Below are 26,490 nucleotides of genomic sequence, written 5' to 3'. Positions count from 1 at the left end.
ACTTTACCCATACAGTATCTGCTCAGTCTCTGACCTGTTTAACTAAGTACACTATACTACCCACTGCCTTGTGGGACATCTTTAGGAAGAGAAAAAGCTAAGGAGTAAACCCTACACAAATCTGGAGTCCCTAAGATGGTTGGATGGCACCTTGTCCATCCATTAACTCATGCAGCCAAACGTATTGCTCTGCTTTCCTTTGGAGCACATCAGAAAGGCTGAGAGGGAGGTCTTGTCATCTGGGCAGCCCAGGACCTCCACACACACTGCCCTGGCTTGGACCTTGGAGAGGTAACTTCGGTGCTTCAAAAAGAGTACAGTGGTACCTCTGGATGCAAACAGCATCCGTTCCGGAGCCCCGTTCGCATTCTGAGCAGAACGCAACCCACGTCTGCACGTGTGTGGATCACGATTCACCACTTCTGCGCATGACGTCATTTTGAGCATCTGCGCAAGTGGCGAAACCTGGAAGTAACCCATTCTGCTACTTCCGGGTCGCCACAGAATGCAACCTGAAAATGCTCAACCTGAAGCTACTTTAAAACAAGGTATGACTGTACAGCAAAAACAATGCAGGAGGCAGCAGTTATGAGTTTCTGGTCTCTTTAGCCACAGCAGGCACTGAGATTTCCCCGCAGTTTGGCACACTTCCACCGGGGCACACACTCGAAACAGATGGATGCCAACAACAACTATACTACCACTATTCAATCATGTTGTGAAATATTGGAGGCAAATTTTCCCTGGTGGCAGACGACAGAACCACGAGACTGGTGTAAAATACTCAAACAAGAGTTTTATTACGGCTACACAAACTACAAACACAAAGCATGTGGGTGTTTTCTTTCTGCAGGCAGTTGCAAACTGCAACTTCTTTTCTCTTTATACACATCACCAGCTGTGTCTAATTAGCCTGGAAAACCACACCTATAACTCTTAGAAAATGTCCTTAAAGTTATCTGTACCCTTTTCTTGTTTCCTGATGAATGATACCTAACACGAGGGCTTGAACTGGGAAAGGAAACCGAGACTTGCACAGAAGCCCCTGCACACTTGCCTCTGTGCCCTGGCTCCTGACTTTTGACCACTGAGGTGGAGTTCTTAAGCACAGTTAGCTGAATTTGCACATAATTTTGAAATCAGCAAACTTAATAAGACACTTCCAATCAAGGGGTGGGGGGCTTCAAAGCATGTTCAGCAGAATGAGCTTAGAATGTTCTTTCATGCCTTTGTGCTCAATGGGACACTGGGGTGGATCTTAAGGGGGCTAATGTACTTCCAGACACCTACCTCTGACACTTCTGAGGAAAGTTGCATGTGGAAGTTATTGGAGGCTATTTACCTTCTCCACATTGGGAACCTCAGAAAAAGACAAAATAAGGTGTATTGCCTTCCAAATTAAATTGTGCTTTAGCTAATTAGACAGACAAGTTTGGGTACCCATCCATAATCTTTAGTATCAGATATTACTTCTTTTACATGATTGATGGCGAATCTGTTAGCTATCTTCTCATTAGCCAGCGACACTAAGTTCAGAGTGCTATATCCTGCATTGCCAAAACCAAATGTGCAAATAACGCATGACCCTGAGAGGGCAAGGCCATTAGACAGAATTCTGAAGCAAATCAAAGAGTTTATTTCATGGCTTGAGGCATAATATTTTCCCAAGCCATTAGCTCATAAGTGACAACATGATAGATCTAGTCAGTTTGTAACATTACACAGGGAATCAGAGGTGAGGAAAATGGGGAAAATAAGTTTATATATCATGTCAGAGTTCTTTTCTCTCTTAAAGTTTGTATTTTCTGTTTTGGAAGACTTGGCCTAATAGATATTATATCCTGCTGGTACTGGGAATGCAAGCTACATGGTTAATTGATTCATTAAAGCAGCAACCCTACTGCGTGGTCATTTTTAACCATGCCAGACACACACAACCCTCTCCTTGGTTTTGAGGAGTTCCTTCTGGTGTAGATAAAATTGGATTGAGCCACATTAATGAAGTAGCAAAAGGATCGCTGGCAAACAACCAATGCATAATAAATTGAATATGACTGACAAAGTGAAGCAGGGGTGGCTAGTCTCTAGCCCTCCAATATAGCCAACATCCATGGGAGGTTGTAGACAAACGACATCTAAAATATCATCTGTGGCATGAATGATTCCAAAGAACAGTCATCAGTGTCATCTGCCCAAGATCACACATCTCTTGTATCCTGCCTACAAACTGTTAGCACTCATCTTTCTTTGATTCCAACAGACCAGAATTCTCAGTAAGCTGTTGGATGGGTTTGAAGGAGGGTTAGACAAATTCATGGAGGAAAAAGCTACCAGTGGCAACTTGCTTTGTTGGCTCTGTTCAATCTCCACTAATGGAGGTAGCATGCCTCTGTATCTCAGTTGCTGAGAGTCACTATTCTGGGGAGACTGCTGTCACACTCTGGTCTTGCTTGTGAACCTCCTATAGGCATCTGGTTTGCCACTGTAGGCACAGAATATTGTACAAAAATAGGCCTTTGACCTGGTCCAGCAGGGCTTCTTACGTTCTTATCTTCCCAGCCAGACCAGTTTCCCTTTGTTCCTCTTTAGCACATGGTGAGTGAGAAAACCATATCTTAGACCATGGCAAATAGTGGGTGGCGGCCCGCATTGTTGTTCTGCTTCCACACTTGTACTTGCCCATCCTCTTCCCTCCCTAGCAGTGCCCTGCCCATGCACCCTCAAAATCTGCTCCAGAATGTTAGGGAACCTTTTGGAGCCAATTGAGGGCAGGGGGTAAAGAGGGGGAGGAGAAGAAGGAGGAGTCCCATTATGAAAGCTGAATGTCGTCCACACAGCCTTGGATAAAACTCTGGTCACTGAACACAAACAGTCTAAAATAAACGATCTTCTAAAAAGTTACTGTTCACACTATCACAAGAATATTTAAAGGTGTGAATGTATGGACTGGGGATTGTCAACTTTTGACTAGGCCCCTGTAGTTTGAGTAAAACCCAAATTCCTACACTGTTCACATGAGAATTACAGTGCTCTTTCTTTTCCTCAATTACCTCTGTCTAACATATCATTAGAGAGTGGTTCACACATTACACTGACCACAGGTAAAAACTCTTTATACATATGCAAGTGTTTGTGTGAAAACCTTCTTTCCTGTTTGCTTCCCTCCCCCACCCTGACTTTTTGCAAATCCCAGATTGTGATGAGACACTACAGATCCTCCAGTGGGGGCTGCACAATGACAGCCTTACATTTTTATGTATATAGGAAGATAATATTTGTTGACAATATAATGAGATATAAGGACACAGGATATATTTTCCACCTTTTATGATTTAGCGAAAGTTATACTTAAGCAATTACAGTACGGATGCAACAGAAATAGATGTGTGAAAACAGCCCCACTTTTAAAGGAGAAAATATTCACTACATTTTTCTGGAAGCAGGAAAATACCTACAATGTTATCAAAAAATTCACATCTCTCTTTCAGGTAGATGCTTATAAAATCAGTCAATGTATCTTTTTATGGTTGTTTACCAACAAAGTACATTCTGTAGCCTTTTCATAGTCAAGGCTTTCTGATATTTTTCCTGTGTGTTGGGGGATGAATTCAGACTAGAACACTTGTAAAGACTTCGTCTTCTCTGGAACAAAAGCACACATTTCTGATGATGACTGCACTTTTAAGTTGTTTCTACTAATATGGTGATGTTCCTTCATGGGAATTATTTCATCCAAAGACAAAGTTTGCAAGGGAAATGGTAACTATGCAATCCTAAATCCACTCCCTGCCATATCAATGGCTGGATGATGTTACAATGGTGCATATATATCTATTTGCTAGTCTCTGCTGATGGAGAGGAGTATTGCTGGTGGGGAAGGTCCCAAGCTATGCCCAGCTAGTGCAAAGCTGCCAACAGGTTTTCCTACCAACAACAGACTTTAAAATGAGGCATTTCATCAACTGGGACCTGATCCTTAGGCCCCTCAGCTTATGCCAACCTGAAACTGCTTTGACAAAAACTAAAATCTGCCTCCCCTTCCACTCTGGCTGGAATAAACTGACAGGGTTTGGAATGCAATGGGAGAGCCATGGCTTTGCACCTCCCCAGTCTCAGGTTCAAATTAGGATTGCTCTGAAAACCACTTCAACATGACTTCTCTGTTAAAGACATGTACATGTTTGATGGAGCCAGTTGTACTATCCCTGAATGATGCATACCAGTGTAAACGTCTCTTCAAATATGCATTTGTATCCATCACACATGGTGATTTAGTATATGTGCACCAAAAGATCTAGAGGTTAAACCAAGCAGAATAAAAAAATAATAATACCCTCAAACTCAAGAATATGAAACTAGTTTTTCACAGCTGGATCCTACATCCTATCCTAGTGATCTGGTACCGTGTGTGCTCAAGCTCAGAAACAAAGAAACTGGAATGTATAATGCCAGATCCTGCAATTCACAGGCCATATAAAGTGTCTTTATTTGCCATGCCTTGTGTGAATGGGAGGGCCCCAGTCCATTGCACTTGCATGTTCTCCCATCACTCTTCCAGCAACAGACTTTGAAATAGGAAGGAGGAAATGCTTCAGATGAGAAGGTGTTAAATGTTGACCTCATCTAGTCCTTCACCCAAAGAGCTGAGTCTCCATCTCTTCAAACATTATGAGCTGAATTGGGAAGGGCATAATGAAGAGTGTAGTGGTCTGTCTTGGGGAGAGCTGTGGTTACGGAGATCCTTGAAGAACTACTGAAATGGGTATACATGATGAGTATTGCAAGGAATAAATGCTAGGGATAAGACCTACTGGGGGCGTATAGTGACAGGGAGAAGGTGCCACCCTGCAAGCTGCCCTATATAAATTTAATAAATAATAATAAAATGAGCAAGACAGAATTTAAAAGCATATGTAGAGCAGACTGCTGTGTGGCTGCTAACTATGTGAAGATTTGCCTATGTGCCTCGCAAGCAGCAGATGAAGTGGTAAACCTTTGTTTTGACTGTTCCATGGAAGCAGAGAAGCAAAAGGGGTCAGCTCAAGCAGAAGCCAAGTCTAGAATTCTCATCTCTAACTTGTATTATTATTTTTCCTTCCCATGGTCAAGCATTCCATTATATGTGCCTCACAGAAGAACTGGGATCAGTTTCGCTTGTGATAATTAGGCCTCTCTCCTTGGCTCATAGGTTGCACTTGTATTACATCCTAGATAAATACATGAGACAGTTGTTCAGGAGCTAATATATTAATACTGAATCTATGATACATATATTAAGTAGCCAGAAATGTAGAGTACAAGGTATAGCATCCCCCCCACACACCACACACCTCTATAAATCCGCCATAGTTTATCTGGGGCATTTTTCTACCTTCCTTCTATGGGTGGAATCCCAGGTCTGGGGGAACCAAATACAGCCCCCTGTCCCACTTTGTCTGGTCTCTTGCCCTCCCCAATTCTTGACCTTCACTAAACCTCCTCAAACAGTTTTTTTCTTAGTTGAAATGTGTGAGAATGTCTCTTGCCTGCCAGGAGACAGAGAGAAACTTTCCTAGCTGGAATACAGCCTATTATACCAAGATAAGCGTCCATATTTCTGCTCTGGTCCCACCCTCCTCTCTCATGTGCCCACCAGTAGGTTGCCCATGATGGAATCTTGCCTTTGGACTGTCAAGAATTTCCCACAGAAATCATGTTTTGCATTTGTTTGGACACAAATTACAGTGAACATAGGAGTCATCAACCCTAAGCCACGTATTCTGTTGTTGTCCCCAGATATAATATAACATGCTTCATGCACAAGAAGCCATCTCATCATGTTCCCAAAATGATAACCAGTTGGTATTACAAAATCCCTTTTTTTGTAATACATATCAGTAGTGTGGGTGCCATTCCAAAAATCCCAAATCAACCGTAGGTGAGGCCATAGTCTGCCCTGATTTCAAATGCAAAGTTCCTATTTACATCAGTAGAAATATTTGTGATTTGAGGAGAGGGGTAAATATTGACCCTATCAGTCAAAACACATGCTCCTTATCTAAATTCTGCTAGAATTAAACTTGGGAGTAGGGTATTGAATTGAATATAGCTAGTAGTATTGCCTCAATTTAGGAAAAGAGTGACATTGCTCAGCAATACATTGCTTCACGTGGCAGGTAACTGAAATATTTTGGTGATGTTTAAATTGCTTCCTGAAACCAATATATCAATTTATGTAACGTCAGGGATGACATAAATTACATTTTATACAGTGGTGCCCCGCAAGACGAATGCCTCGCAAGACAGAAAACTCGCTAGACGAAAGGGTTTTCCGTTTTTGAGCTGCTTCGCAAGACGAATTTCCCTATGGGCTTGCTTCGCAAGACGAAAACGTCTTGCAAGTTTGTTTCCTTTTTCTTAACACCGTTAATACAGTTGCGACTTGACTTTGAGGAGCAACTCATAGAACGCAGTGTACATAGTAGCCCTTTTTGAGGTTTTTAAAGACTTTGGTGATTTTTGAAGCTTTTCCAAAACTTCTTTTGCAGCCATTTGGTAAGTTAAGCTTTTAAAACTTTTTTGGGGGGTTTTGGATTTTGGGTTGGGGTGTTTGGAATTCAAGGACTTGGTGTTGGGAAGGGGTTTGCAAGAATCTGGAAGCTTGTGGGTTTTTTTCTGCATTTTTATGATTTTCTGTGACCATTGAGCCACTCTGCTTTTTTTTTTAAAAAAAATCTGGATTTGAATTTCTGTGTGCTGGGTGGCTGGGGGAACAGTTGGGGAGGGGTTTACAAGAATCTGGAAGCTTGTGTTTTTTTCTGCATTTTTATGATTTTCTGTGACCATTGGGCCACTCTGCTGTTTTTTAAAAAATATTCTGGGTTTGAGTTTTGAAATGCTCTTTACAGTATGTGTGACTTTAAAGAGCACTTAATAAACTCTTGTTGTACCAAATTTGGCTTTGTTTGGACTTTTTTTGACCATAGGAATGCATTAATTGATTTTCAATGCATTCCTATGGGAAACCGTGCTTCGCAAGACGAAAAATTCGCTAGACAAAAAAATTCGCGGAACGAATTAATTTCGTCTTGCGAGGCACCACTGTACTAGCGTTTAAGATCTGTGCCACAACAAGTATAGAGGTAATTTATTGTTTCCCTTTATGATTCAGAGTATCTCTTAAATGTTTTCTCTCAGGCATGCTTCCATTAAACACAATCCATATAAACAAACTAAACTGATATAATAATATGATCATCATCTGAGGCCTCATACTGTGGGAAACTAAAATGATGATGGCTTGTCACCACCAGTGAGAGGAATGCCAGCATAAATTCTAGGTAAACTCACTAAGGGAGGCAATGCACTAATGTAGGAAGAAATTACTGGAGCAATATGTTAAGGGCTCTTACAAATCTGGAGGCATCCCTGATCCTGGGTGGGAAATTTGGTTCTCCACCCACATTTTATTAATGTCTTAGTATTAGCCTTTCTCTGTTGTAGAGGTTTTCTCTCCCCCCCCTTTTTTAGTACAATGTAAATGAGAGTTTTACTTTCTGTGAGTACAGTTTTCTGCAGAAAACTAACATGTAGGTTATCATTCTACTCAAGGATGTCATTTAAATGATGTTCAACAAAGAAGGGGGAGAATTATATCAAAATGATTGGAAACAATGAAATAAAGAAGAAAAAGTGGGTGGTACTGAGATTTGCTACCTCAGTGCTTTTAAGAAAAATCACTGTGTTAGTGAAATTAAGTTCCACTATTGCAGCAGCATGAAAGCATATTGATATAAATCTCAGTGTCTGCCAATATGTTTGGAAAGATCTTCTGCCAGACATTGTTCTCTTCTTGTTAGGCTAGTCAAATGTTGAATTCACATTAATTGGTTGTAATGCGGTAAATGAAATGATCAGGTTCTAGCCCACATTCACAACAGGTGTTTAAACACATGCAAACAATATCTATCAACGCAGAGATAGGTTTTCATTTCACCATGGTCACAAATGGATTGTCTCAATCCATTTAAAAAAAGAAGTTTCTGAACAGGTTATTTGCCATGACTAGCCTTTACAATTTCTTAGCACTAATTCTATGTCAATTCAGTTAAGTGTGCCCTGCATTTGTTAAAAGCTAATGAGGACTGGATTTCATATCTTTAGGCTATGAAAACCCAGAATGCAAAGATTTTGTTAAGTCTGATGTTTGCATTCATTACAGGGATCTTTACTTAGAGCAAACAAATAGAATTTACAAAAACCAGCTTGTGTGTATATATATAAATGTGCTTGAAAATCCTCAAACGTTATATTCCAACTGTGAGATTTTATTTTTTTTGCACATTGAAGATATTTGCCGTTTAGTATTTGCATCCAAAGCAGTATAATAGATGACTATATCCAGTGAGAAACATTTCAGTAAACAATGGCATCTGTTAGCATCTAGGATCTGTTAGCATCTAGCACATAAAAGATTATTGGTTATAATCAGGATGATGGGAGAAAGCAGAGAAAACCCTGTTATGTATTTATGTCTTCTAAAAGTGCATTGGATAATTGGATGTGTGTTGGACGACTGGATAATTGGATTTGTGTTAGATATGTGTTTAGGGTCATTAAAGCTTTTGAGACTCACTCCCATGCTGACTCTGCCCCCAAGATGATGTTCAAGCACTCAGCCAAAACAAAAACCAGATGCCAGTTCAATGCATCACAGCAAATATGTCCACATAATATTGTGGCAGTGCATTAGTTTAAGATCCTAAGAAAATTTAAGAGAGGCTGAGAGCATCCTGAGACTTGTACACTGACAGGGGACAAACTGATAACATGCAAATAGGGAAATAATGTCTGCATGGGTACAGGAGACAGCTATACTAGCTCCATGAATATTCCAGGATCGATTAGGAAAATTATAGCCCAATGGCAAGTGCCAGGGTGAGTTAGTTGACACACTTTTTGGTTCAGTAAAGACACATACTTGAAGGGAAACAGCAAGATAGTCACATCTTTCCTGGCACCTGTAAGCTATCTTAGAGATGGTCACCATTGATATAAGCATGTGCTGGATGGCATGTTTGTATGTGATAATGGTTAAAGTCAGTTTGGTTTGGTAGGTGGAAGTACTGGCATGTAATGAGTACATGCACATTCCATGGTGACTCAGCAGGCTAGGCTCCTGATTCAAATCCTGAAGACCATTTCCCAATTCAATGTACTTCCTTGGAACTGTCTCATTCAGGAGTGGTGTGAGGGGTCTACACACACCAACAGGGGGACCCAGTGCTCTCCCCAGGATTCCCCTAGCCTTATAGCTATTCTTTCCAGCATGAAATGGCAAGAGTCTCCTCTTGCTTTGCCCTATATTCCTCTGAGTGATGGTAAGGACTGAGCTTGCAGGGATAGGTCACAAACATGAGTGGCAGTGGTGAGGATGAGCCTAGTCAGGGTGGTTGCTCAATACTGAAAGTACCTATCTTGCTGTAGCTGGGATTGGACTTACTGAACCAGACTGAAAGCATATATAACCACAACAATCCTGCTCAGTCTGTTTAGATAAGACTAATAATTCAAATGATTTTGTCAAAATTTGATTCCTGTGTCTAATGCAGCCCATTTTAAAGGCAATCTCAATATTCTTCCCACCGGATGCTGAGGTTTTTTTATCTTTTATTTATCTTTTGAAATGTTTCCATAGTTGCATTTTTCTCCTTTTGAGATTGAATAAATTTATCACTTGCTCAGTCAATTCAGTTCTTTGTATTTAATACTGCAGTTGAAGAATAGCTGGCCTTGAAAGGATTTATTACACTATCATCACTGTTCACATTTGTTATGTAGCTATAAACATGGTTATTGATATTTTAGAAGAATACTTTCTTCACTCTTTCCATTAACACTACAGAAGATTTCATTTCTTTGACATTTCTTTGCCATCTAATGTCATTATTCTAAAATGTCTCTAGTTCGTCTTCCTCGGAAGGAAATATTTGTTGGAAATTGAAAGCAAATGTTCGTACTCTGTTAGATCACTTCATAAATCAATGTTTTGACAAAGAACAAGAGAGATCCATAGTGACTACAATTACTAATATTTCCGCTCCCCTCCTCTCTTTCTATATATACACACAAACACACTTATACAGCCCAGTCCTATCTAAATTTATTCACAAGACCAATCATATTCTTTAGGGTTTGATGTAAAGTAAGCATGAATAGGACTGAGCCCTTGCTGTAATTCCCCTTATGTAGCGATTACAGATAGCAATGAAAGTAGAAATCTAAACATGAGTTTGAAATTTGGCTATTCCCCCAAGTCTTAATTCAGCTCACAATATACAAGGGGAATTAAAATAGGGTGAGCAGCTAATTCTATCCCATTTTGTTCTTGCTAGCATTTAATCATAGGTTCATTCCATTCTGCCATGTTGCAATTCTGTCCTGTTGTTTGAATTAGGTCTGCACTTCTTATGTAAAAGATACACTTCTCAATTATTTTCAATGCATTCTCCAGTAAAATATGCATTTTATAGGGATTTTTATGTTAAGTATGCATACTATTCCATAACTGTTAGCAGTACTAGTAGAATATATACACTATATCTATTTCCTATGGACATGCAGAGATGGTGCTACACAGGAATTATGGGAGCAAACCTATGCTAGTGTAAAGCAACAGGATCTGAACCCCATTTGGCAGTGGAGCAGCTGTCTAAACTTGGCAGAGGGAAAACAAGGCTTTTAAATAGTGTTCTGCACAAGCTTGCCATTTCACATGACAGAGCTGAATGGGTTTAGGATCCAGCATAAGCCCCCACTTCTCTGGAAATGTCCTGCCGCACCCATGGAATGCCCCCATTTTGCATTTGGGCCAGCTTCAGCCAGCTGAACCTCAGATGAACTGAGATGAGAAAATTACACTGGCATATCTACAGTTGAGCCGGGGTTGGGGACTGAAGCCTGGGTGATCCCGGCATCACCCGGCTGAGCTGGAGATCTACTGCATCACGAGTTGCTCATCCCAGATCTTGCTATAGGATTGCCCTCTATGTCACCTAAATGCGCTTGTGTATTTTATTTTATTTTTTTAAATGAGCTTTAAGGTTGTAACTGAATAGTTAGACAATTATGCTTATTCTTTTAATAATCAGTTATCACCTTTCAAGAGTAAATTTAATGCATAGATCCAGTGCGGAAAGCCCCTCTTTTGGCCTGCTGCAACAAATTAAATATCAAAGGTAGGTAATAGCCTCCATAAATGTTTGCTTAGTCCCTTTCTGACAATCTGCTTGCTTATTATCTATCTACATTCCTTGACTACCCTTGGCCTGTCTCAGCAGTTGATGTATGAGTAGTTGGGGGGAGGGATAAGAGCAAATTACTTAAATTTCACCACACTGAAGAGCGATGTAGAGGGCTGTATTATTAAAACTGTAGAATTGTTAGTCATTAAAATCCACAGCAGACATAGTTTTAACAAGTAATATTAAATGACTACAATGGGTGAATATTTTTAACAGGAACATCCTATCATAATACATTCTTGTATAATTGTTCTTCACTTTTGGGATTCTATTAGTTTCTGTCACTGTCCATTTTGCATTTTGTCTATTTGCATTTGTTTTGTTTTAATACTCACTGTCATTTTGGGGTGATTCCTCCCATGCCTCCCTCTTTATGATTTCAGTAAACATTTTAAATCCTTCAAAAACAACTAAAGTCTTTGCATCCTTAAGTCATCCTTTTCATTTCATTTTGTTTCATTTTGTTTTGTTTTCAGAATTTATGCGACACTTGGAATATTTTCAACAGAAAAGCAATGCAAAATTTTTTAAACAAATCCCAAATGTGGCACAGTCTCATTCGTGAGGCAGACCTACCTCTGTAAAGATATAACATAGAAATCAGGCATTAAGCATTCCAGTTCTTTAGGAAGAGTCTGAACACTTGGCGTGGGCGAAGTTTAGACTTATTTAATCCAAAGCTGGCATCTCAGCACAGAGCATAAGGCATTATTTTAGTTCTATAAATAAAGATGCCACACATGTTGCAATCACAGAAGGAAAGTACAACAGTTATTTTTGTCTCCTTGCCTCCAAAATAAAGTGTCAGCGGTGAAATCCTGCTGGTGTATTTTGATGGGCTGAACCTACTTTAAAAGAATACTCCTTCCTCTCTGACACAAAAACACACAGAGACACAAATCCAATATCCCAGGGCACTCACCTCAGTTAATCAAACTGACAATTTCAAGGGAAGGGGATATATCCATGTTTACCAGGCACTCTTCCCTATGGGGTTTGTGTGTGTGTGTGTGTGTGTGTGTGTGTGTGTGTGTGTGGATACATGTTAAAAGGAATGGAGAAATCTTTCAGTTTTGGTTTCTCTCATCTTCTCACTTTCTTAATCATAAATTCAGTTTGTCCCAGTGAAAAAAAGAAGTCAGCATGGAAATTTGCACATATTTCTATCCACATTTCCTTTAACATCCACTTTTTTGTTTGCATGGGGGTAGGAAAACTGCACCACAAAATTCAGAGAAGTGCACGTTTCTGAGGATATTTGTATTTTCTCCTGCCTGTTGGTTTCAGAAATGTGGATTAGGTAGCTTTTCATAAAAATGTGAAGGAGACTGAATTCTCCTACCTGCTCTTCTTTTATAATCACCACCCCCTGCCCCTTTGGGCCTTTAAACAAATGTACTTATAAATCTTTCTCAACTGCCCTTCATTGAAATGAATTTCAGGGCAGTGTACAATGGGCACGATTAAAACTATTTGTACCGGACACAAATACAACAGAACAATAAAGCAACAGCATTTATAATGAGTTAGCAAACCAAGAGGTAGCACTATAATTAATGGAGAGTAATCGTAACCATTTACAATGCCTGGGCAATTTTTCTTTTGCTTTTCATGTTTCAACATGGCACAGAAAAGATTCTAATGTCACCAATCAACCATGCCTTTTTTTGGGGGGGAGCAGGGTATTCCAGAATCAAGACGCCATCCTAGATAAGCATGAGGACTGGGTCACTATGCACATGTCTCCATTTTCATCTGAGAAATTTTAAAACCACAAAAGAGGGAAAGCCTAGGATTCCTGGCAAAATATGAAATGTAGTTTCTTAACTGAACAGTAGAGAGCCCCCGTGAAGCAACTACGACCATTTAAATGCAGTAGTGGTGCTGAATATAGAAGCAGTAATTAATGACAAGAGGGAGAGGGAACAAAACACTGTCTTGCACAGTTTTAGTAAGTGCTATAGATTTTCTCTCTCTGCTTTTCTTCGCCCTTTCACATTCCGAGGCCCGTACCCAGAACACATTGTTTTCGTTTGTTATTGTAAGTTTTTATTGAAAGCTTTTGGACTGAAAGCGCTGTAGGAACTAAACATTACAGTTAAATTTCAGGGGAGATAGGAAGCTGCCTTATACCACACCTCATTCAATGGGTCTACCTCACTCAATATTGTCTACACTGGCTGGCAGTGGCTCTGCATGGTTTCAAACAAAAGTCTCTCCTAGACCCGCATGGAGATTTTGGAGATTGAACCTGGGTCCCTCAGATGCTCTACCACTGAACTATGGTCCTGTTCATCTCTCTCGTGTTCTCTCTCTCTCTCTCTCTCTCTCCTCTCTCTCTCCTCTCTCTCTCTCTCTCTCTCACACACACACAGAGAGAGAGAGAGAGACAGAGAGAGAGGGAATAATAGAATTGTAGAGTGGGAAGAGACCCTAAGTACTCAAGTCCCAACCCTCTGCAATGCAGAAATATGCAGATGTCCCATATGGGGATTGAACCTGCACCCTTGGTCTTATCAGCCCCACACTGTAACCTGCTGAGCTATCCTTCAACATAAGTAGCAAATAATACCACTTAACAGACACAACTGAGATACTAGATATTTCATAGTATATCTTTTGTGGATGATTCAGAGAAAAAGATAAGAATTTAAGAATGATACTGCTAGACCAGACCAAAGGTTCATCTGTTTATTTAATTTATTTATTATTTTATTCAATTTATATATTGCCCTTCATCCTAAGATCTCAGGCTGGTTCACAGAAAAATGAACGCAGCAGCCTTCCACGCCCACTGAGGCATCCCAGGAAGCCGCATCCAACCATCATGACCAGCAGTCATTGATAGTTCCCATTCTCCATGAATTAATCTAACCTGCTATCTGAACTAGTGGCGCGTGCGATATCTTGTGACAGTAAAATCCATACCTTAATTACACACTGTGAAGAAGTATGCCCATTTGGCTGCCCTTGATCACCTGCCAATCTCATTAGATCCATACTCTTCAACCTCATAGAATCAGAGAGTTGGAATGGACCCTGAAAATAATCTAATCTAACCCCCTGTATTGCAGGAATATGCAGCTGTCCCATAGGAGTACCAAACCTGCAACCTTGGCATTACCAGCACCACACTCTAACCAACTGAGCTCACTGGCTAGCTGGGGTTGATGGGAGTTGTAGTCCAACAACATCTGGGGATGTAAGTTTGAAGACCACTACAGTGGATGACCGTGAGCTCTGGTATTATGAAAAGGGAAGGAATATCCCAACTATTAGTATATTTATAAACTTCCATAAATTTCCCACCCCACCCTACATAGATGCCTTTCCTCATAGGGGAAAATGCTTCATCACCTCTGAGCTTTCTTCTTGCCCTTTTCTGAAGCTTTTGGAGCTCTACAACTCTGCAAAAACTCAGAGTCTAATTAAGGAAAATTTAAGAGAGATGCGGCCTGATTTTCAATTCCACTTTACAAGCAAGAACAGACAGGATAAAATTAGAGCATCAACATCAATTCCTATAAAGGGACCAAAGTTCATTACCCACTGTTGAGTATGGTATCTACTACCATCCTTCTTCAAGAAACATATCTTATTGGTAAGAAGACAGGTCTGCCCCAAGATCCAAGATCCTAAAGTGTTTTTGTTGTTGTTTAGTCGTTTAGTCTTGTTTGTCTCTTCGTGACCCCATGGACCAGAGCATGCCAGGCACTCCCGTCTTCCACTGCCTCCTGCAGTTTGGTCAAACTCATGCTGGTAGCTTCAAAAACACTGTCCAACCATCTCGTTCTCTGTCGTCCCCTTCTCCTTGTGCCCTCCATCTTTCCCAACATCAGGGTCTTTTCCAGGGAGCCTTCTCTTCTCATGAGGTGGCCAAAGTATTGAAGCCTCAGCTTCAGGATCTGTCCTTCCAGCGAGCACTCAGGGCTGATTTCCTTAAGAATGGATATGTTTGATCTTCTTGCAGTCCATGGGACTCTCAAGAGTCTCCTCCAGACCATAATTCAAAAGCGTCAGTTCTTCCGAGATCAGCCTTCTTTAAGATCCTAAAGTAGCTCAAATTAAATTACATTTTTTTAGCCATCCTAAAAGAGGAGGCACTATCCCAAGCAACATCATCCAGAATGTCTTGCTTTGAGGAAGGCTGTCACTCCTGACAGCAAGGCAGCATGGGAGTGAAGATTTGCCACTGCCACATTAGAGGTAGTAAAACATTTCAAAGTTAAAGAAAGTGATCGCTGGCTGCGCCTCACCTCAAATGGTACCATTTCCTGCACCAATTCTGCAATAGTTCCACACTGTTTTGCTCATGCTCAAGCAGTCCCATGACAAAAGGGATATCTGTTCATAATGAAAGCCAGAATTGTGAACCCCCAGCCCCCAGTTAATTGGTATTCCTTGTATCATTGATTCTAGCCAGAGAAAATCTTTCCTCTGTTCATAGTTTCCATCTAAAAGTATAATTGTGAGAGGTAGTTAATTTGAATGGCTTTAATTAATATTTACAAATAGGGGAATTTTTGCTAATTAAATGTTCTAAGAATGTTTGCCCATCTCCGTTAAGGGGAACTCTCTGGAGCATATTTTTACACTAGATTTTAGCTCAAAACTCCCATTGACATTAACAAGAGTCTCCATGCAGAACGAGAACGGAATAAGAAATGCAGAAGCATGCCAGAAATTTTATATCAGCAATTTGCCCTCGGAGTTTTATTACTGAATTCTGGGAGATAGTGCAGCTTGTACATTTTTGACTTCCATATGAAATGTTTAGGGGAGATATTTTGTTTCAGCCCAAAATAAACAATGAATATGCTAATTCCCCCAATCTATTCAGGTTGTATATATGACATGTGGAGATGGAGAATTTTAATACTACAATGGGGAAAATCTTTTTGTTTTTGTTTTCACAAACGGAAGGATAGCAACCTTTCCCCAATATGTTCACTTTCCACATGCTGATTAGTCGAGCAGATGTGTGCCCATTTGATTGGTTTGATCCACAGAATTATCTTTTTTACAATTGCCACATAATGTTTGTTCTGCACCATCATTTTGGAGCATGACATTTGTAGTAAAGGTCCCAGCCACTTGCCCCTCCCTCACCTGCCTTTGCCCTCTGGCTGGGTCAGGTTTCTGGAACGGAGGCCGGCAGCCTTTTACTTTTTTACAAAGCAAAACGCAACAGAGCTGGTAATGCTGCCACCACTCCCTCTTCTCGGGGTACCTGGAGACACAGTCCAAGGGAGAAGACTATGCTCCTTTGTTACCGGTTGCCCCACTCTACAAGTTGCTTCCACAAACTTGCAGGCAGAAATTTGTCAGGTATAGTGTAACCAATTAGTCAGGCGTTGGACTTAGCCTTTCCCTCGGATAGGCACATAGGACAAAAGAAAGTTTCTTTTTTAAAATTTATTTTAAAAAACATAAAGTTAACATGCTTCAAAAGCAGGCACATCTTTTGTGGATTACATGCAAGAAAAATAAAGACATTGCTTAGTATAACTAACTAAGATACTCACTGCTAAACACAATGATAGAGATAAGATAATTCAAAGTCCTTCAGTAGATCCACATTACAAAGTCAGCAGGAATCTCCATCACAAAGAGTCACTCAGAAGGACTGCTAGCAAGGTGGTATGCTAACAGCCGGGCAGATTTGCAGGTTGCAGAGTGCGCTTTTCTCAGCCATTCTTAGGATCTTTATTCACAAATCTCATGTGGAACCAGAACCCTGACCCAATCACAATTCTTGATTACATTCAAATTCACCAATGACCAGCTTATGGGCTAATAATTTTAACTTGTGACAGCTGAGCTCATTAAGTTCTCAGAACTTGGATCAAAGAGTTTCCTCCCTTCCGTGGATCTTATGCAGATACACATTAGATAGATAACTCCCCTGGTTGGGTGTGAATAACTTAAACCCCAGGTGTCAAGCTCTCAAATCAACTGGAGAGGTTCCTTCCTGCGATAAGCCTTTCACACCCTAGGAACCTGTTGGTCTGCAAGGTTAAAGCAACAGGACCTCTTTCCCATAATTCTTGTGGCTTGCTGGCTTCCCACAAGACCTTGCTCTTTATTTGACCAAAGAACAGCTTATTGAAATTTCTACTTTACTACAATATTGGAAGCAGGAAGTTTGCTGTAGATGTGGAGGCTCCCCACACAATTAACTAACATGTTGAAGACCAGAGTTCAGTTCGCCACTCAACCACGAAACTCACTGGGTGTCCTTCAGTCACCATCTCCCAGCCTGACCCACCTCACAGGGTTGTTGTGAGGGCAAAATGGAAAGGAGAAAGAACCATGTCTGCCACCTTGAGCTCCTTGGAGGAAAAGTGGGGTATAAATGCATGCATAATTAAGAAATGAAGTTGCACAGAGAGCTATCATGCATAGAGCAGACTCCTGCTTCAGAAGCTGGTTTCTTAATTAGTTATTTAACAAAATTTATGTACTGTTTGATTAGGGGTGGGGTTGCTGGTCTGTTTGTTTTTCTTCTTTTTTATTATGCATTTTGTGTTTTAAAGCTGTGAACAGCCCCAAGCTCTATGGATAAAGGGTAAAATGCAAATTTAATGAAGAAGAAAACCTCTAGGCTGATTACAAAAAAAATCACATTTCTAATATAATGATTATGATAATAATTAACATAACAAGTTATGCCCCAGTATAGTAACAACGGGGTCAGGAGGAGACCCATGACTTTGGAGGTAGAACTCAATGCCCAACCCCAGAGCCCCTTTCACCACAGTTTTCCATGTGCAGAGTTGGTCATTATGGTCCAAACTATAGGTTTCTCATGCCACATCATTAACCTCAAAAGATGGACATTGCTGGCTCTAATGAGACCACTCCAATACATTTGTGCCTGGTGAGAAAGTACAATATGTTTGATACATAAGTCAGTAAGTGCTCTGGTTTCAGGTTAAGTAATTTTGAATCTGTTGAGTTCATGTAGTTCTTTTTCCTGTAGTAGCTGCTAGGTTTAATTTGCTTCAGATAAGTTATGTACCAAATTATTTTATAAGTTGAAACATTTTAGAGAGCTTTTTTTGGCAGATGCTAGAAGTATGGATTAATTAGTCAATGGTTCAAATTTTATCTAATGTACCAAGGGACTCTAGATTTTTATCAACTGTTTTGTTGCAAAAAAGAAGTTATAGAATGCATTTACTCATTAGACTTAGAATTTTTTCATTATAGCAAAACTATATTTCCATGTCTGTTGAAGGAAGGTTATTTATGGATCCACTAAGGAGTGGCATTGAGTTCACTTCATAAATTGCCTCTTAGGGAATGTTTTCATTTGACCAAAGGTTTTGTAAAATTACAGCTGTAAATCAGAGGCTCTTACTAAAGTTGAAAGGGAGACTCATGGGTGTTTTGTATTCAGTGGTCTGTGTTTTCCTGAGCTTGACTCTGGACTAAGGATTATGAGCCCCTGTATTCTGCTTGAATACATGATATCCAATCACAGAGCATTTCAGGATTTGGACCACTGCCATTGGCCCTTAAACTCTGAGTTATGATTCGCAGCTTGGGAGTTTAGACAGCCAATCATGTTGAGAGTGGGAGTGGTCCATGCCTTCATAAATGTATATAAGCAGTCGCTTTGTCCTTGTTGTCCAGTTCTGTTAGTTCAATAAAGGTTCTTGCTGTTATCACTGCATCTTGCTTCATGGGAACCCACCTACACTTCAATGCTCTTCAAAACACTTGAGGTTCAATTGGACTCTGTAGGTTGCATCTATTTCTACCCTTCCATCCACAGAAGAGTATTTGATCAAATGAAGGCCTCTGCCAATAAAAGGAGTGGAAGGGACTTGCAGCATTTCCCCCTTCATACTGCAACTTCTTATGCCATATTTGATTTTGTTCTGGAGAGTCCTCCTACCCTTTAGAGCACTTTTATTGGGGGGGGGGGGATTTGGAGGACCACAATATGAAATTCACATGCCCTGGAGAAATATGTTGGCACATGTGTCTTGAATAGCAGTTTTCCTTTCTTGTCAGGGAAAATTACTTCTGAAGCATAAGAGAATGTCATAAGCAGAAAGTGTGCTAGTGAGTGGTATGGGGATCAGCTGCTTATTTTATTTTATTTATTTTTAAAAGAACCTTCATCAACATAAGTGAAAGACTTTAAAGACATGTTCAAAATAGCACTTTGGAATCCAACTCCAAATTGCATTTAACATTAAAAAAAGAAAGATTTATCACTGCTCTGTCTGTTGTGCTGGGGACTTTCAGGAGGAAAGGCAGGATATAAATCAAATAAAAAAAAGAGATAGAAATAAAACTCTTACGAGAAATACAGATAGGCAGCTGACTTTCCTAAACATTTCCTGGAATGTTCACTATCAACACTTATTAAAACTTAATTTATGGGATGGAAGGGATAAAAATTATGCTTTCAGAACTAGTCATACTTTAACTGTGTATAGTGTCTAATGAAGTAAGGGGATGGATTGATGAGGTTTGGGGAGATAAATTACTACATCTGCTAGATGCAATTAGAATTTACAGTACGTTCAAAGTCTCTGTACAAACACATTTAATTAATGGATTGAGTCTAATTATTTGTGCTTGGGGCTCAGTATTGTATCTCAGGTGAAAAGTAATTGGTGAAAAAAAGACTACAAGCTAGTCTCCTTTTCTCCTTTCTAATTAGTTGTGGGAATTAATATTTTTAAGAACAAATAGAGAGTTTCACAATTCAGAGAAAGCTTTTGTGTTTGTGGCACGTGATTTTGAGTATGTCTGCACTAAATAGTTGCCGCTGCTCATTGCACGTCATGGAATTAGGCTTGCCATGTCTATGTTGTGACGCCAGCAGTTCTTCAGTGGTGTGGTACTACCCACAATGACAAGATTTGGCATTATATTACTTTCGGCTTTTCAAAAGTTATGCAATATTATTGTTGTTGTTTAGTCATGTCCGACTCTTCATGGACCACTCCTGTCTTCCACTGCCTCCCGCAGCTTGGTCAAACTCATGCTGGTAGCTTCGAGAACACTGTCCAACCATCTCGTCCTCTGTGGTCCCCTTCTCCTTGTGCCCTCGATCTTTCCCAACATCGGGGTCTTTTCCAGGGAGTCTTCTCTTCTCATGAGCTGGCCAAAGTATTGGAGCCTCAGCTTCAGGATCTGCCCTTCCAGTGAGCACTCAGGGCTGATTTCCTTAAGAATGGATAGGTTTGATCTTCTTGCAGTCCATGGGACTCTCAAGAGTCTCCTCCAGCACCAGAAGTCAAAAGCATCAATTCTTCGGTGATCAGCCTTCTTTATGGTCCAGCTCTCACTTCCATACATCACTACCAGGAAAACTATAGGTTTAACTATACGGACCTTGGTTGGCAAGGTGATGTCTCTGCTTTTTAAGATGCTGTCTAGATTTGTCATCGCTTTTCTTCCAAGAAGCAGGCGTCTTTTAATTTCATGACCTCTGTCACCATCTGCAGTGATCATGGAGCCCAAGAAAGTAAAATTTCTCACTGCCTCCATTTCTTCTCCTTCTGTTTGCCAGGAGGTGATGAGACCAGTGGTTATGATCTTAGTTTTTTTCGATAGTGAGCTTCAGGCCATATTTTGCGCTCTCCTCCTTCACTCTCATTAAGAGGTTCTTTACTACATCACACCAACTTCTCTTGCTTCTGCAGGTCCTGCTTGGACAGAAATCAAGCAAATCTGACCCTGTGCTTGGAATTCTTTTCCTTTGCTCTTCCAGAATTAGGGGTAAAAACTTCAGTTGGTTTACTTGGTACATTAATCAACTGCATTTGAGTATTACTATAATGGGGGAATGAAATGGAAGTTGGCCTGTCTTTCCAACAATATTCTAGTTTTGATGTCTTGCTTTCCAATCTCCAGTGCATAATATGGCAATTAGCAGCACACTGCAGACCTTTGTGCTCCCCTCTTTCCCCCATTTGTGTTTTTCCTCTCCCCCCCCCCACACCATTAGTGAAAAATAGTGATGAGCGAAAATTATTCCACATATACTCTAGGAAGGGTACTGCAGTAGGCCCACTTGCAGATGTGTGCTTACCACCCAAATCAGGAGTTAGGGTTGGCATCTTGCTGATTGCTCTGTTTAGCCAATGCTTTTGACACATTACCACAGTATACTTCCTGACATGCTGCGTATTGGGGATGAAATCCCTGTGGCTGCTGGGGCATGGTTCTCTCTCTGTCTCAGTTGCAATTCCAGCAGCCATCAAAAGAACTCATTTCACAACAGCCTTTGTGGTGTACCTCCTAATGTACTGCTTATCATGGGGAGAAGGAAGAGTGTCTCCTTTTGAAGATCTCTGCACACCTGCACATCTGAACCTGGCACTGTTTGCCTTGGAAGGGAAGTAAAAGGATGCAGCTTATCTTAGGGGTTGGGGTAGCAGGGATGAGGACAGGTATTTTTCTAAGCTCCTAGTTCTCAGGAATGATCCAAGGTCTTCCAGGTTTAAAAACCAAAACTGGTGTCAAAACAAGGAGAACTTGGGGGGAGTTACTAATCTCTCATTTTACTTTATTTGAATATGAGGCCAGTAAATCTCTGAAATGACAAAATCATGCCAAACCCATAGATTTTTCTCTAAGGAACCCACATAACATATCCCTGCAATTAAAACAATTTTCACATTCCATGCACTTGGAAGTCTGCATTGGTGAGCCTCACTAGCAAGCAAATATATAAAATATCTGCTACTTAAGGATAAAAGAATTTTTTTGAAAATCAGTGAATGACCCACTTTTAGCTGATATGCCAGCTAACGAAACATTGTATGCCCAATAGACCAGAAGAAGGAAATGGCTTCAACCATAGAAGTTGTTTCCCCTTATTTATATATCTGTAGTACTTACAGGAAAGGAAGTTTTCCCTGCTTTTATAGGTTAAATAAAATTGTTACTGGCTCCAAAGGTGGAGTCCAGAGTATAAGGGGGGAAATGAATACTGAGCTACCTACTAGCAGGAGTGAATGATTATGCAATCTGATATTCTCTGAATTAACGAGTAAATTCTTTTAAATATATTGGCAATTATGTTGACAGAGCCGTAATAAAACAGGGAGGAACCGGAGAATGAATGAAAATTAAATATTGTGAGCCAAGAATTCAGATAATGGAATCTAGTCTATTACATTGACTTCTGTGGAGCTAGGCCAAATGATTCCACCAACTTCATCACTTTTTTTTCCATTAGAGCCAGCAATCCATTGGCAATAAGCAATCAGTTGTGGCAGAACCTCTAACGTGCTCACGTATTATTTCGGAGAGCACAGCCGGAAGAGAAAGAAAGGAGAATGCTGTCAGCTGATGGTGGCTGAGATCAATGCAGCTACTTTAGATGTGCTTTGAGGGTTTTCACTTGCCCTGAGTGAGTCACCCCCCTTTTGTTTTTACTTTAAGTAGGAGAACTTTGCTCCATGGCCTGCTTGTGTTTTAGGAATGCACCTCCAAAGTCCCCTTCCACCAGGCAGAACTAGTTATAAATGACAGGACTCACCTAATGAATAATGTCGGTGCAAGCCCTTGGGCAGTGGGTCTCCCCGCTCTCCTTCCTCTATGCCCCATGGTGCCCCCCAAAGATGACTTGGTGGGTGGGAGAACCCCAAGAACAGTTGGGAGGAGCAGAGGGGAAACCATTCCATCTAGCAAGCTGCAGGAGCGTTCATCATAGCACAACACTGAATTTCACCTTTATACTCCTAGTTAATATCATTACTATAGGGACGCAGGTGGCGCTGTGGGTCAAACCACAGAGCCTAGGACTTGCTGATCAGAAGGTCAGCGGTTTGAATCCCCACGGTGGGGTGAGCTCCTGTTGCTCGGTCCCTGCTCCTGCCAACCTAGCAGTTCAAAAGCATGTAAAGTGCAAGTAGATAAATAGGTACTGCTCCGGCAGGAAGGTAAATGGTGATTTGCCAGAAGCGGCTCAGTCATGCTGGCCACATGACCTGGAAGCTGTCTGTGGACAAACGCCGGCTCCCTCGGCCTATAGAGCGAGATGAGCGCCGCAACCCTAGAGTCGGTCACGACTGGGCCTAATGGTCAGGGGTACCATTACCTTTTTACTAATATCATTACTAAACCGATTTAAATTCTCTCCGTCCAAGATGTAATCCCCATTGAACCGGGGTGCATTCACAGCCCAGTGGGTACAGGATTGCACCTTTACAGCACAATTCTATATGTGTCTATTCAGAATAAAGACCCATTGAACTCAGAAACGCAGCAGGTGGGCAAAGGAGTGTGACCTTTGTTATTTACAATTGTGTTTTGAAAGTTACAAGGGTGGTTTTTTTATACTGCACTTTATCATGATTGCTTCCAAGGTGGTTTTCAACAACAGAAGAATGAAAACAAAATTTTAAATACAATCTACTAAAGCAGACCATAAATAAAAGCAGCAGGTGGAAAAATCAGGTGCATGGCTGAGTGAATAGCAAGGTTATAGCCTGGCATCTAAATGATAACAGCTTTGATTCCAGGCAGGCCTCCTTGGGGAGATAATTCCATAACTCTATCCGTTGGTGACATCAGCCTTGCTGAAGCATTTGGAGAAGGACATTTTCATATGACCTTAGCCTTTGGACAGGTTGAGATGGAAGTAGGTTTTCCTTCAGTGTGATACCTCAGATTATAATTTATACACTTTGTGAGTTCCCAGCCAAGTACAAAAAAAAGATTAAAAGGTGTTAAAATCTTGCTGTTTAAATGTATAGCCATCATTGGACAAAAAGTAGTCACTGATGTTATGTGGTTAATCGTTAAACTTATGTGGTTGCTTTTTCTTCTTGGTGTAATTGGCTTGTTGGTCACTGCAGACTAAAAAACAAAGTGTTGGTGTCTCAGTTTTCATTACTTGCTAATTACTTGTATCTCTGACCCTTATTTTTCTGGCTGCAGAAAAAAAGGAAAATAGTTCAAAAGGTTAATTATTCTCAGTACACTTCTTTTATCTATCTTCAGTACTCAAGGTCCTGATTTATCTCCTGTGGGGCTTCTGTAGAGCCTCAATATTACTCCCTAAAATGCATCATAATTTCTTTAGCTAGTAGAAATTGACTCTACTTGATTGTTGCCCTGAACTCTTTTATGAAAGCTATAAAGGAATTGTTTAGATTACTTGTTTTGGTTTATTGAGTTGGCTTCACCCTTTTTTCTTTTTCTTTTTTACCACTGTCTATACTGTGACATTATGCATCATATCAGAGACCTTTTCCCCTAAGAATGGATTGTCACATAGTGCAGGCAGCGACCATTTTAGGCACGTCCAACATTTCTGCGACCGCGCATACACACATTGCGCCGAACCTGGAAGTGACCCGAAAACATCACAAAAAGTGACAGAATGGGGCAGGGGCAAAACAGGGTGTTTGCAGGCTTTTTCAATGGTGTTTCAAATATATGCTATTTCACTTATGTTCTCTTGTGGTAATGGCGATTCTTCTTTTACAGAATTACAGAGCAGTTCTTGTGGAAATCCTGGAGTCCCACCTAAAGGTGTCTTGTATGGTACAAGGTTTGATGTTGGTGACAAAATCCGCTACAGCTGTGTGACAGGATACATCTTGGATGGACACCCCCAGCTCACCTGTATAGCTAACTCAGTCAACACAGCATCCTGGGATTTTCCAGTTCCTATCTGCAGAGGTAAGATTAAAGAGCAATTTCTGTTCAAAGGGAAGCATTTCAAAGTACCACTGACCTCAGTGGAAGGAGACATGATTAACTCCACTGAAACCACCGATAACAAGAAAGTGATTGAGCTTGGTTGGATTGTATCCCTTATTTTTTTCATACAATGTACTTACTTTCGGTTACCATCTCACAAGCAGCTGCTTCTAGAACACAACTGGGGAAAATTCGCAGCGAACGAAAAATTATGTTTGTTAGTATTTCTGATCGGATTCCAGTATTTTCGTACACTCCTCTGAACTATAATGCCAGCATTTATTTATTCTAACTAAAAAAATGGAAATATTCGCTGCCATGTTTGATTTGACAAAATCAATCAATCATCATATTAAAATAGGTCCCTCACAGGCCAATGCATTTAAAGAATATTACTTAAGAGATGCATAAAACATAACAATGTGTCAGTTTTCGCCAACAGTTAGGCCAATAAAAATCATTTGTGGTGGTTAAAACCCATCAAAATAAATAGCTATTATAAAACAAAGCCATAAAGTCTCTCACACTCTGAATAAAAACGCACATAAAAATATTTAAAAGCTTCATTTGCAACCAAGCTCACTTTCACTATCTGTTCCCTGGTTTTTACCAGCTATGTATGCAAAAGATAACAATAAAAAGTGACTGCTGAAGTGATTTGCATATGTGTTTCAATCGTATAACCCCCTACCTCTTTTAAGCTAATATATTTGAAATATATATTATATCAGGGCTGCACACCTGACTTCCAATAAGACTTAAATAAGCTCAAGCCCAGCCACATGAGTTTTAGATCTGAATCCAGTACTGATCAGATTCCAGCTTTTAATGACTGTTTAATGAGGGAAGCTCTATACTGATAGGCCTAAGTTAGTAAGGGGGTTGACCATGTATGTGCTACAGCAGGGGTGGGTAATCTCTGTCCTGGGAGCTGATCCACCCCTACTCCCAAGTGTATATTATAAAAACTCTGCTCAGTTCAGCATCCTGATGGGGATGCAAATTCCCACTCACGGTCGGTGCCAGCGCTTAATGGCGGTCGGTGCCAGCGCTTAATGGCGGTCCTACCTCCGAGCTCCGGAGAAGGACTGTTCCGCAAGTTCGGGTCTTACCCGCTACGGCGAGCGGGGGACCCCTAAAATCTCAGGCGCTGAAGCCTGAGAGCAAGGAGATTCGGTGGGCACCTTTGCGCCCCCCGGTACTGTGAAAGAGCCTTTTTAAAGGCTCCGGAGCGGCATCGGGAGTGAGCGCGGTGCTGAGAGTCGCTACCCAGCCTGCGGAGTGAAGCCGCGTCGCCATAAGCGGAGAGCGCCGATTCCTTCCTGAAAAGAAAATCTGGACTGAATTCCCGTGAGTAAGAGCAGAAAAAGAATTGGGACCCTTTAAAATTTGAAAATTGGGCTGAAAGCAGGGAGGTTAAAATCAAGGAAGTCTGCCTCCCCCCAACTGCATGAAAGCGAAAGCAACGGAACTTTAAACCTGCATCCGTGAAAACTTTGTTTTTATTTAATAAAACCCGACATTT

The 26,490-nt window shown here is 40.7% G+C and overlaps 1 protein-coding gene across 5 annotated transcripts in view; it reads left to right on the top strand.

The window, feature by feature from the left end:
* CSMD3 (CUB and Sushi multiple domains 3) overlaps window positions 1-26,490 on the top strand; it is a 607,508-nt gene that overhangs the window by 146,256 nt on the left and 434,762 nt on the right. For all 5 annotated transcript variants that reach the window (XM_081204227.1, XM_081204230.1, XM_081204229.1 and 2 more), the window contains exon 4: window positions 24,750-24,944. In XM_081204227.1, the coding sequence (XP_081060353.1) occupies window positions 24,750-24,944 (195 nt within the window). The remainder of the gene's footprint in view (window positions 1-24,749; window positions 24,945-26,490) is intronic.

The sequence above is a fragment of the Podarcis bocagei genome (assembly GCF_964188305.1).
Source record: "Podarcis bocagei genome assembly, chromosome: 8".
In the NCBI taxonomy this organism is placed as follows: domain Eukaryota; kingdom Metazoa; phylum Chordata; class Lepidosauria; order Squamata; family Lacertidae; genus Podarcis; species Podarcis bocagei.
Note: the sequence above shows the minus strand (reverse complement) of the source record. Positions and strands in the feature narration are given on the sequence as shown.